Genomic DNA, 13,206 nt, shown 5'->3' with positions numbered 1-13,206 from the left:
CCTTGAGGGCAGGTGCTAATCTGTCCACTCCATAGCACAGTTCCTTGTCCGTGGTAGGGGCAGGGGATACTTATTTCTTGCACGGAAGCAACTAATTACAATGTTTCTGTGGGACTACGGACAATACTGATTCCACCTTTAGCCCTCCATCTTGTCCACGTTTGCTCCATGACCTCCCTTGTGTTCCGGGCCCCTTGAAGATTAACATACATACCTTAGAAATGACCGCCAAGGCTGGGAGGGACGGAGGCTTGCTTTGGCCTCCCATAAATCTTGTAGAGATAACATAGTCTTTCCCCTGCGCGATGCCTGGATGGTGCCACGAGATCTAATTACAGGTTCGCGGTCAGGTGCATGCAAGCCCTTTGATCTCCCTATAGCGCCCTATAAAATCTCTAGACTAAGGTCTCAACTCTGCGGAGAATATTTGTGCAGCTGCCTGGATGGTCGTCCGCCCGAACTCCCATCAGTAAGTTACCTTGAATAAAACCGTGTGTAAACTGAATGGAGTCACCTGCTTCGTTTTCCAGTCTTTCAATGCTGTCTCAGTTTGGGGGATACTTTACTATCCCTCCCTCACCTTCTAACAGTTTATAAATAGAAAATAAAAAAGACAGTAACAATCTTAGGTAAGGAGGAAATGAAGGGAACTTGTAATTACTACTTAATTTGTAATGTCAGTTTTTTCCTTATTTCTGAATCTCCAAAGCCAAATTCTAGTGAGACACTGAATGTAATAAAGTTCTATAAGAAGTGACAGATGCAGATAAAGTTCACTATAAATTTTAATCCAGGATATAAAATGTTCCCTAAAGACACAATTGAACATTTTTGTGTTAGAGAATAAAATGTAATGATGAAATTCAATTTTGTCAATACTTCTATGGCACAAAGAGATCCACCCTTGTCGTTGTGTTTTGTCTGCTTTCTGAGAACCACACCATAACAGCAAATTGTATAAAGAATGCAAGTAAAGGTGGTGAAAATGATTGTCACAGATGTACTGCTTCCTAATTCAAAGAACATGGAGTTCGTTCATTCACTGAGTTCACTTTATTCAATAATAAACTCCTTTATGTAGAATGAAATCTAACACTCTGCTTATCATGAAATAGTGATCTCTCCTTCCAGTATAATCAGTGAACTAATAAATATGTAGAACAAGGGAAAACCTCTATTTTCATGACATCAACATAGTTATTTCTTAGATTCTGGCATCGTCAATGTAAAAACAACCCACTTTTTCTTGAGGCAACAGCAAATTAACAGCACTGGTTTGAAATATGGCAAATCTAACAGCTCTCAGCATTGCTTTATGAGTTCCAAGGCATTTGGGTGCATAAAACTATAACCATAAATAAAAATGACTATTGTCCTCTTTTTAGAAGAGTGACAAGTTCTTAACGTTTCATGACGTTGTACAGAATAGAAAGAACTAAGCTTTTTTCAAATGTTTTAAGGTTGAAAATTATTTAGGTTTTTGCCTCATTGAGTGAAATTTCAAATGTATTTAACTGATGAAAAGTAACATTTGGTTAGGAATTATACATTTTTTAAAGATAATTGTCAAAATACATGCCTTTGGGTAACTTCAATGTAGAATTCATTTTTACCTCTTAATAATACCTGGCAGTTCATGCCTCACTTCCCACAGTAACAAATGCGTGAATAATGAAAACAGAAGTTTTCTTATTCAAAGGATGGGCTTCTTAACCCTTTTTAAAACTCATCAGGCTTTCGCGTGCTAAGGATTTTGAAAGCTACACACATTCAAACAGTCTCATCCCAGAGGGACACATATTCCTAAACTCTCATACCTCTGAAAATACAGGAATTATGGAATGTAAACGTTCCCATCTTGTCATGTGATGTTTATGATTTCTGTAGGTCTGTATGTGAGGTTCACTTCATGAGATTACCAGAATTAAAAAAAAAAGGGAAGATTTTCATCTTCTAGTAAAATTAGACACAAAGGAGGTAGAATACTACCGAGAGGATTACACAGTGATTGGAAAACTCACCTAAAATAATTAAGCCTTTTATTTAAAATCCCCTTTTAAAAATTGTCATGTGACAATAGTTTCAATCTGTAATGGCAGGTAAGAAAAAACAAATGAGGTGCCACGTTATATTAACTAAAGTATTCCAAGATAAAAGAAAGTAAAACACCTGAAAATAATCTCAGTGCTAGAGACATTTAGAAAGTTACCGTGATTAAAACTCTGAATAAAAAGGTCTTGAGAACAGGTGCATCTCAAAACAATATTTTACCCACCCTGGGAAAAAACAGGCATACTTAAGATAACTTGCAGCGTGACTCCCAGATTTCACATCCTCTCTAAGTTCGTTTATTCCTGTGACCATGTTTCGCCCTAAAGTCTCTCGCGTTCACTTCATCGGTAACTACTTCTTTATGCGGACTCAACTTTGCTTGTTCATTAATCTTCTGTATATCCCGTTGGGTTTTGAAAGAAGTTCTTCATGTCTCCCACGTTCTGTGATCTTTCCTTGGTCAAGAACAGCCACCGTATTCGCATTCTTAATGGTGGACAGACGGTGGGCAATAATCAACACCGTCCTACCTTCCATGAGTCGGTCTAGAGCTTCTTGCACAAGGTACTCGTTTTCAGCATCCAGGGCACTTAAACAGGAAACCCACATGAGAAAGCAAAGCTGTCAGTGCCACCCATACTGCGTATTTACGTGCTTCCTGTTGCACACACAGCTGTCCTGAACCGGCAGTGAATTTTCACTGCGATCAAAATGACAACCTCTTGGGTTTACTATCTACTTCTTATAGCGTAAAGATACTACAAAGGAAGCTCGGAACCCTTGATTTCCACACAACTTGCGGGACCGCTGCTGAGTAGAGTGACTCGGGGCTCATCACAAACGTGTCTAGGTTGAGACTAGAACGCTCAACTTACGACTCAGCCTGTCCACTGGCCTCGTTAAGTCACACTCGGGCACTTTAAAGTGGAAGGGGGGAAAACGGCATTTTTCAGCTGTATCGCTTTGAAGTAAGGAGTCATATTTGGGAAAGGAAGGATGTGGCTTATACAATCATACATATGATTAAGATATCCTCACCTGGTTGCTTCGTCTAGGAGAAGGATTTTGGGATTCTGAAGAAAGAAAAACGTTAAAAAGAAAAGGAACACAATTTTATTAGGAAAACACAAACTCTCAGGAATAAAAAAAAAAAAAGTACTGATACGTGACACAACGGGGATGAACCTTGAAAACATTCTGCCAAGTGAAAGAAGCCAAACCCAAAATTCTACAAACTGTAGGACTCCATTGATCTCAAATGTCCAGAAAGGCAAATCCAGACAGATAGAAATTACAGTGGTGATGGCCTGGGACTAGAGGTGGGGAGGAGAAAAGCTACAAGTGTGTATAAGGGAATCTGGGGTGATAGAAATGTTCTAAAATTGGACCATGTGACAGTTGAACAATTGTAAATTTCCTAAAGGTCGCTGAAAAGTACATTTAAAACTGGTGAATTTTATGGTATGCTTCAATATAGCTGTTTTTTAAAACCTTACCTAAGAGGGCGCCGGGGTGGCTCAGTCAGTTAAGTGTCTGACTCGATTTTGGCTCAGGTCATGACCTCACGACTCGTGGGATCGAGCCCCACATCAGGTTCTGAGCTCACAGCTGGAGCCCGCTTGTGATTCTCTCTCTCTGCCCCTCCCTCACTCTCTCTCTCTCTGTCTCCACCCCTCCCTCACTCACACACACTCTCTCTCTCTCTCAAAATAAGTAACCATTTAAAAAAAGTTTTAGGGGCACCTGGGTGGCTCAGTTGGTTAGATGTTGGACTCTTGATTTTGGCTCAGGTCATCTCATGGTTTGTGAGTTCAAGCCCTGCATTGAGCTCACTGCTGTCAGCACAGAGCCCTCTTACAAATCTCTCTCTTTCCCTCAGTCTTTGCCCCCTCCCTCATTCATGCACTCTCACTCTCTCTCAAAAAATAAATGATAAATAAACTTAAACAAAATTTTTTTTCATAAAAAAGTTTTATAGTAAAACCTCACCTATAACCCTGAGGAGAACAGTTATACAACAAAGGGGAAGGCTATCATTTGCTAAGAAATACAATGTCTGGGGCCTTAAGCTAAAATGGCTTTCCCTCTCTTCTTAGGAGTCCTGTATAAGTATTTCCAGTCTGTACTACTATTAAGTTGAGCAGGTGACTATAGACGATACAAGGAATCATACTTGTATTGTTTGATATTTTGAATTAATCACTGTTTCACTCATTAGACTGTATACTTCAGGATGGAAGGTTCATGTGCCAAACTTCTCTCCCTCCAACAACTCTAGCATACTCCTGGGCTCCTCATACCCAAGAAATACTTGTTAAATTGGGATGAGACGTACCGGGTGGAACACTCCCCACCCATCTTTCACCAGAACTCTCAACCACGTACCTCGCCTCCCCCTCCAAAAAAACAAAAGGAAGAAGAGTAGTAAATTACAAATGATAAGCTCCCTAATTAAAAATGATAACAAGAACAACAAAAAACCCCGGCCAAGTGGCTTGAAGCTTACCTTAAGCAGAGCACGGGCAATTGCAATCCGCTGTTTCTGTCCACCTGACAATGATAATGTTTTTTTTTTTTAAAAACTTGAAAGCCTTAACAAAAATTCTTGGTAATAGGATTTTCTGATCAGCTACGCGGCAGTTTGAAGACAGCTTCTTCCAGTTAGTCGCAGCTGAGGTGGGTCGGGGGACAGAGACCTCTGTTTAAAATATACTGTCGCCTCACCAACCTCAAAATTAGTAACAAACATTATTATCGTAGCTAACATTTACTGAGGAGTTCCGCTGTGCCGGGCATTGTCTGAATGTGTTACGATGTTATCTCGCTCAATCTTGACAAAATCCTATGAAGTGGATTCTGTAATCATTCCCTTTTCACGGATGAAAAACCAAGGCAGAAAATAATCAGTCTGAGGTCTATAAGTTGGTAGGTGGCAGAGCGGAGGTCTGAACCAACAGCGAAGGCCTATGCTCTTAACCGCTACACGCACCGCCTCCCTTGCGGAACATCCCATGTGGCAAGGAAACCAGAAACTCAAGACATCAAGGGGTCTCTGCACAGTATGTGAAGGGGATGGGAGCCGATGCGGGAGCAGAGGGCATCCGTGGTGCTGGGGCCTGTCATTCTGCTGCTCTACCTCAGGGCGCTACTCCCGACACTTTCCGTCCTCATTCTGTCCTCTTGTCTTTCCTTTCCTGGGGGACAACAGGGCACAGGGAGCAGTCTGTGTGTGTGCACAGAACAGGAGAAAACCAAGAGAATAAACCACCGGGGCGCCTGGGTGGCTCAGTCGGTTAAGTGTCCAGCTTCAGCTCAGGTCATGATTTCACAGTTTGTGAGTTCGAGCCCCCTGCACCAGGCTCTGTGCTGATGGCTCAGAGCCTGGAGCCTGTTTCGGATTCTGTGTCTCCCTCTCTCTCTCTCTGCTCCTCCCCCACTTGCACTTTGTCTGTCTGTCTGTCTCTCTCTCTCTCTCTCCCCGTCCAAATTAAATAAACATTAAAAAATCTTTTTTAAAAATATTTACTCTCTGGCCCTTTAATGAAACTCCTGGTCTAAGGGGCAAAGTACAGAGTGGGGAATAAAGAATTCTTCAATTTCAGTTCTGTTCCTGATTCACAGCCTCTGCTTCCCTGGACAGATCATCTTGCTACCCTGTGTTTGTCTTCTTTTCTGCAAAATTCAAGGATTTCAAGTTGCAAAACACATTTTTTCTCAGGTGAGAAAAAAGCTGCTGTGGCTATTACTCAGTGGGACACTGCGTGGGAATCTGGGAACACCTTTCGGGTGGAAAGTGAAGGACACTGGGGAGCAGTCCACATACAGAAGAAATTTTAGAAAATGGAAAGGCAAATTGCATAAACTCTAAGGACAAGAGCCTAATTAGAAATTAATACTGCCATACGAAATGCTGGAGAGTTCTCTGGAACAGCAAGTTTTCGCTACAAAGCAGTAACAAAAAGGTACCTGAGAGGAGAACGCCCTTTTCTCCGACCACAGTGTTGAATCCTTGGGGGAAATTCCGGATGAAAGCACCTGCATTGGCTACATCAGCCACTTTTTCTATCTGCTCGGCAGTCACCGAGGAGGGGTCGTCCGCACCATAAGCAATGTTCTCAGCAATTGAGCAAGAAAACAAAACTGGTTCCTGCACATTGGAAATACAACATATTTATTGCGAATTTCAACACAGACTTCAAACATATCTAGTAAATGTAGTGAAGCTTAATACAGTACTTATATCTAAGAAACTATTAAATTGCTCCCCAAGAACACACAGTCGGCCGCTGAGTAACATGAGGGTTAGACGGGTGCTGATCCCCGTGCAGTCAAAAATCTGAGTATAACTTTCGACTCCCCAAAAACCTAGCCACTAATAGTCTACTGCTGACTGGAAGCCTTACTGATAACATAAAGCAGGTGATTACTGTGTATCTTGTATGTTCTATGTATTCCATACCGTATTCTTCCAATAAAGCAAGCTAAAGAAAATGTTATTAGGAAATCATAAGGAAGAGAAAGCACATTCACAGTACTGCACTATAAAAATCCACATATGAGTGGCCCCATGCAGTTCAAACCCATGTTGTTCAAGGGTCAGCTGTATACTGTTTTCTCAGTTCTACTCCCTCATTCTCCATCAATTCGCCCAGCCGACTTCTAAAAAATCCATGTTGTTCCATGAACAGGATTGATTTCATCATTATACTGCAGGAAATGAGATTCCACAGCAGGTGCCTGGCACACGGTAGATACTTCATAAATGCAAGCTCCTCCCCTTAGGAATTGTCAGGTATGGAAGATGCCGAGTCCACCTGAATTTTCCAGCTGTGGGCTTCCCACTGAGGATCAAGGGGGGGAGTCCATCTCTATTCATTACTTTTAGAAATATACACAAACCAGGGTGGGGACATGACATTTTCACAGAACCCTGTGGAACAGTCCTGAGAAGCAAATAAACCTCCAGCTTCTTTTCTTCATCCCTAAACAATATGCACTACTGGTATACTTATACAACCAAGCAACCCCCCGCCCCTGCTCCTCGCCTAGGGGAGGGGGGGGCAGGGGTAAGGTCTGAGGGGAGGCTCAGATATGTCTGCTGTGCACATAGCCTGGTAATAAAAATATAAACAACCGCGTCAAAAATTCCCTGCACCAAAGGGTCTCGTGAAAACAGCCCCATCAAAGTCGCCGTGTTACACTAACATTTTGCTTCGAAATCCGCGACCTCTTTGCAAGGAGACGCTGGCTCTTGCCTGAATCTTGGCTTGCTTACTATCCCTGAAGCCCATTGTGGAAAACCATAGAGTGTGCTGGTGACCAAGATGGGAACTGTGGAGGAGTCAGTAAAATGTAGAAAAGTTCTATTGTTTTCTCCTCACCCTCTAGACTATCTGCTCTACAAAGTAACATGAGTCCCCAGCTTTTGATAAAAATCGGTTTCGATTGGATCAAGTGTTTAAGGTCTGCAGGATACAGCTCTGTTTCCAAATCTACAAAACCTGTGGGTGAGATCAGTTCGGTACATCTGGAAAACTTCCTTCTCTTTTGGGAGGGTCAGTCTAAGGCAAAAATAAATAATAAAAGCAAAGTGAAAGGACAAGTACAATAAAAATAGAAACCCCTCTTCCTACCTGACTCACTGTCCCAATCTTGGATCTCAGCCAGACTGGATTTAGCTGACGGATATCATGGCCATCGAGACTGATAGTTCCTTGTAGAGAGGAGAGGAAAGTCACGGAGTGTCACGGGGCCAATGACTCATGAAAACAGAGAAAGGATCTGGTGGAAAAATTCCACACTTGGTTCTTTTAAAGATTACAAGTACATTCAAAATCTCCAAACGGAATCTAAAATCAACATGTTTCATGGAACTTCCGTGTCTCCCGTCTCCCTGCAGCGGGTAGCTGACCAGCCCGTCTCCTCGCTCATCCATGCAGCTCACTTTGCTGCAATGGCTTCCTTTCTGGAATGACTCAGGGCCCCACAAGAAGATGCACCTGTGCGAAACTGACTCAGGAGAGAGTTACACGGAAGGGGGCAAGCAGCGAGGTGTCCATTGGCTGTCACAGACGCTGGCGGTGGTGGCACAGCTCTGAAGCTGGCACCTGTGACAGTGGCTGCCTCATCCTGGAGCTTGCGGGCCACGTCAGCATCAGCAACCACCTCGAAAGCCTGGTTCTGCAGTGAAGTTACGAGACGTGTCCTGGGAGTTTAACCCCGCCAGTGATTTTTTTTTTTTTTAGCTCTTTTATTCTTCCTTAAAAAATCTCTTCCTGCATAAATGCAGTTGGAAGAGAATCATTATCCGCCACCGAGAATCTGGTACCAGAGCAGAACATCTAAATAATCAGATGTAACCCTGCGACCCTCGCTAACAGAATTAATTCTACGACGCTCAGTAATGCTTGGTGATGACGATGATGGTGACTCAGAAATGCCATTCCTTCTCAGTGGTGTGGGATTCTACAAGCCAGCTGTAAACGTTTGCCAACTGGCAAACATCTGAGGTCTTTGGCTTAAAAAGTACAAGTGTATATATATTTATATATAGTCTACCCAAGGCTGGAATTTATGATAAGGCAGTTTATGATAAAGAAACCACAGGCTTAATATTCTGACTTGCTTTGCATTCACTTCACTAGGACTTTTCTCAATTCAGAATTGTATAGCAAGTAGAGTGAATCAAAACGGGATTCCAGAGGCAAACAGTGGAGCTAACACCCATTTTAATGCAGTTGGCTATTCTGCGGGTCAGGATCCACAAGTCAAATACTTATCTGGCACAGAGCCAGCTCTCTCGTTGTTTTAACCAAAAAGCACAGCTACAAAAGCCACGAGACGTATTCCTTTTAAATTAATGATGTGGGGGCGCCTGGGTGGCGCAGTCGGTTAAGCGTCCGACTTCAGCCAGGTCACGATCTCGCGGTCCGGGAGTTCGAGCCCCGCGTCGGGCTCTGGGCTGATGGCTCAGAGCCTGGAGCCTGTTTCCGATTCTGTGTCTCCCTCTCTCTCTGCCCCTCCCCCGTTCATGCTCTGTCTCTCTCTGTCCCCAAAATAAATAAACGTTGAAAAAAAAATTAAAAAAAAAATTAATGATGTGGTTCTTTACTAACAAGCAGTTGTTTTCTTGTTGAGAAACATCCTTGTTGTCTCAATCCAGAATGAAAGCCATACATAAGGACTATCTACTTCAGTCTCTGATATAAAGAAGGATATAGGCTTTATAATTATGTGTGGTGATGGATGTTAACTAGACCTTCCATAAGATATACATACAGCAAATCAGGCTGTACACCCGGAACTAATACTATATGTCAATTACATCTTAATTGACAAAGGACATAAGGAAGTAAAATAACATGTTCTCTGCTCTAAAAGATGCTGTGATCCGGTTAAAAACAAAATAAAAACCAGAGCGAGAAAAATCCATTAAAAAAATTCCTACTACCTCAAAATGACTTCAAGAAAGCAGTCACAAACTAGAAGTGAACCACGGACTGCCAAATCACCGGTCTGCACGCTGGCCACGGGGCAGTTCACGGGCGGATGCAGCCCGAAGGCTTCCAGAGAAGCTTTACAAGCTGAGCGGCTGGCACAGAGAGGCACTTACTCCGCGGCTGCTGGGCAGTGATGCTCTGCCACACGTGGGGCACCTTCCCGTAGCCGCGGGGCAGCCCTGCCTGTCCTCTCCCAGGATGGGGGCGTCAGAAGGAGACACCGGCACGGGAGAGGAGGCAGAATTCAGGAAGTCGCTCGGGACTTGAAAAGGCCAGACAGGAACTCTACAAACTGCCTGATGGGGCTTCTGTGTACTCTTAAGAGGGACCCCTTTGTATAGCGGCTTCCTTTCCTCGGAACAAACTCTCTGGCATCCAGAAGTCTCACACTACAAGTCGTTGCATAATTTGGTCCTCTCCCAGAATACAGGGGTTGGGGGGCTCTGGAGAGGCCTCCCACCCTACCAGGCGATGACCCACTCACCAGAAATGGGGTCATACAACCTCAGCAGGAGGGACAGCACCGTTGATTTGCCAGAACCACTTGGGCCAACCAGCGCCGTGACCGACGCTGACGGGATAGAAAGGCTGAAATCCTGGAATATAGGCACCTCCGGGCGAGCAGGGTAGGCGAAATGCACGTTCCGAAACTCCAGAGTGCCCTGGAAACTTTCCTGGTTTAAAACGACCCCTTCTGAAACAAGACAGAATACGAGTTACTTAACGCAAAGATCGAACGGACAGCGGAACTCCATTCTCCCACTCGTCTGACTCCAGGCGGTGCCGGGCCACGGCCACCACACTCCCCCGGACTGTGAGTCCTTCCCGGGCAAGCCAGGAAGAGGCCTCCGTCTAACGCTCACCCGGAGCCTGCTCTGCACGCACTCTGTGCGAGGCACGATACCTCTGCGTTCGTCTGAGCCCCATGGCCTTGATGGGCAGAGGTGACTGTCCCAGTTTTACTGACGGGACACGGAGTCTCAGAGACAACCGCCTGCCCAAGCCAACGGGCAGCGGCGCGACCGTCCACCCGGAGGGCAGTCTGGTTTCGAAGCCGATTGCCTCCCCGCTCTGTGCCGCCACCTCGAGTTCCTCGGGTGCGGGGTTTATCTTCTCTTCTCTAAATGTCTTGAGAGAAGGATGACAGAGCATTGTACACCAGCCGCAGAGCCAGAGGGATCCGAGGGCTGCTCTGTCCTCGTACTCCTCACCCTGCCGATGACTCGGGAGAAGCCACTCCATCTCCCTCAGCCGGGCTTACTTCCTCCAGCCTGTCACACTGGAGAATACTGGGGCTGAGCAGCAATCAGTGTCCTGGGAGTCAGCGAGTGACGGAGTGGCCACTGCTTCTAGGTCACGTAGCTCCCCGGAGCGCTAGCTTCTAGGGAAGGAGTTGACGAAGGAGATGGCTCTAGCCAATTAACACCAGCATCCGCTAGCCCACCCCCCTCCCCAAGCCAAGAAATTTGGAGGCTTTTAATGTGTGACCTGCCTTCCTTTCCCCCCGCCCCGCCCTCGCCCCAACACAAACATCAAAAGCACCACAGAAGACAAATCTGGCGGACTGGCCAGGGCCCTTCCCATCTGTACCCCCAGGTGGTACTCGCTTCCTTCCTGCTGCTGGTGGTAACAAATCACCGGCAGGACTGACACACTGCATGGTCAGCCCCCACGCTTCCTTTGTCCTTCCCCTCCCACCACCTGCCCCTCTGATCACCCTTTCCGTAACGTGGCAAGGACAACACCCTTGTCATGCTCAGCCTTCACAGGTAGAGCTGGTCTAACTGTCCCAAGCCACATTTTTTTTTTTAACTGTTTAGTTATTTATTTTGAGAGAGAGAAAGAGAGAGAGCGCAAGCGAGCAAGGGAGAAGCAGAGAATCCCAAGCGGGCTCTGAGCCGCCAGCACAGAGGGGAAGGGAGGGGGTTCAAACTCATGAACTGCGAGATCATGACCTGAGCTGAAATCAGAAGTTGGATGCTCAGCCAACTGAGCCGCCCAGGCACCCCCAAAGCAACATTTGTCTAATCCCAGCAAAGAACAAACCCGTGGGATACCCACCGTCAAAAGGCAGCTCAGGCTTTCTCTCGAGGAGCTCCCAAAGGCGTCCCCCGGCACCCAGCCCTTTCATCAGCTCCGAGTAGAAAGAGCTCAGCCCTAAGGACAAGAAGCAAACATACTCATCACCAATGCCAGGAAACAACCATCTGCTACAGCCCTCTGCAAACAGTAACGGTAACTTGCTTTTAATATAACATCTGTTCACTTTCAAACAGGATTTGAGGCAACTGCCTGGGAATCTGTACTCAAAATTCCCTCTGTCTCATACCCTTGTTTGCCTTCAGCTTCTCCTCCTCCGATTTCACTGATTTCTAATACAGATTTCATGTTTGATTGGGAATTTACAAATGCATATAGCCACAGTAATCAACCACTGAATTAAAATCACAACGTTACAGAGAAAAGCTACCTAGTGAAAAAACAGAGCAATACAAATAGAATATAAGGCTTACTTACAAGGAATATAAAGCATCCCAATATTCATTTTAAATTCATATCTGCAAAATCAAACCCCATTTCAAGCACTCGACAAATACAACTTTTACTAGGCTAAAAACTGAAAAGGAATTTAGAAGTGTTAAATTTTCCAACAATCTCTTTTTAAAGTCACCTTTGTTTTTGTTTGTTTGTTTTAATGTTCATTTATTTTTGAGAGAGAGAGAGAGACAGAGCATGAATGGGGGAGGGCCAGAGAGAGAGGGAGACACAGAATCTGAAGCAGGCTCCAGGCTCTGAGCTGTGAGCACAGAGCCCGACGCGGGGCTCGAACTCACGGACCGTGAGATCATGACCCGAGCCAAGGTCGGACGCTTAACCGACTGAGCCACCCAGGCGCCCCGTGTTTATTTGTTTTTTAAATAAGCTCCCCACGCAGCGCGGAACCCAACATGGGGCCCGAACTCAGACCCCGAGATCAATACCTGAGCTGAGATCAAGAACCGGATGCTTTACCGACTGAGACACCTAGGTACCCCAAAGTCACCTTTGAACTGTGAATGAATGAATGACTTAAAGCAAACAAACTCCAAGTACGCTAGGCCATGCCAACCGCAAGAACATATACTTGTAACATGCGGTAACGATGCCACAAAAATGCAATTCAGCTATTCTTTCTAAGGTATTTTGGTGCATTTTTTGTGGAAATCTGTGCAAGGTACAGTGGATTAAACTCTTCGTGTGGAATTAAAAGTGCACCGGGCAGAAATAGATCCAGATAAATATCGTCCACTGATCTTTGACAAATGAGCAAAGGCAATTCAATAAAGAAAGGATGGTCTTCTCAACAAGTGGTGCTGGAAATACTGGACATCCACATGCAAAAAAAAAAAAAAGAAAAGAAAAGAATCTAGACACAGACCTCATGCCCTTCACAAAAATTACTCAAAATGGATCACAGACTTCAATGTAAAAAACAAAACTGTAAAACTCTTAGAAGTTAACATAGGACAAATCCTAGATGACTCTGGGCTTGGTGATGACTTTGTAGATACAACACCAAACACATGATCCATGAAAGAAAGAACTGACAAATTAGACTTCATTAAAATTAAAAACTTGTGCTCTCCAGAGAGAATGAGAAGACAAGCCACAGACT

At 44.7% G+C, this 13,206-nt stretch overlaps 1 protein-coding gene across 2 annotated transcripts in view; it reads right to left on the bottom strand.

Annotated features, from left to right (window-relative positions):
• Positions 1-767: 767 nt before the first annotated feature.
• The window catches only part of ABCB10 (ATP binding cassette subfamily B member 10), a 34,172-nt gene continuing 21,733 nt past the window's right edge, over positions 768-13,206 (bottom strand). Inside the window, exons 7-13 of one of the 2 annotated variants that reach the window (XM_047088637.1) lie at positions 11,613-11,708; positions 10,036-10,245; positions 7,686-7,765; positions 6,019-6,199; positions 4,559-4,602; positions 3,091-3,125; positions 768-2,641 (exon numbers count right to left, since the gene is read on the bottom strand). In XM_047088637.1, coding sequence (XP_046944593.1) covers positions 2,422-2,641; positions 3,091-3,125; positions 4,559-4,602; positions 6,019-6,199; positions 7,686-7,765; positions 10,036-10,245; positions 11,613-11,708 — 866 coding nt within the window. In that variant the 3' untranslated portion in view covers positions 768-2,421. The remainder of the gene's footprint in view (positions 2,642-3,090; positions 3,126-4,558; positions 4,603-6,018; positions 6,200-7,685; positions 7,766-10,035; positions 10,246-11,612; positions 11,709-13,206) is intronic. The other variant, XM_047088638.1, reaches the window with a different exon arrangement.

The sequence above is a fragment of the Lynx rufus genome, unplaced genomic scaffold (genome assembly GCF_022079265.1).
Source record: "Lynx rufus isolate CCGP_SWC_20201006 ecotype Redwood Valley unplaced genomic scaffold, mLynRuf1.p SCAF_25, whole genome shotgun sequence".
NCBI lineage: Eukaryota > Metazoa > Chordata > Mammalia > Carnivora > Felidae > Lynx > Lynx rufus.
The sequence above is the reverse complement of the archived record's forward strand: the minus strand, read 5'-3'. Positions and strand labels throughout refer to the sequence as shown.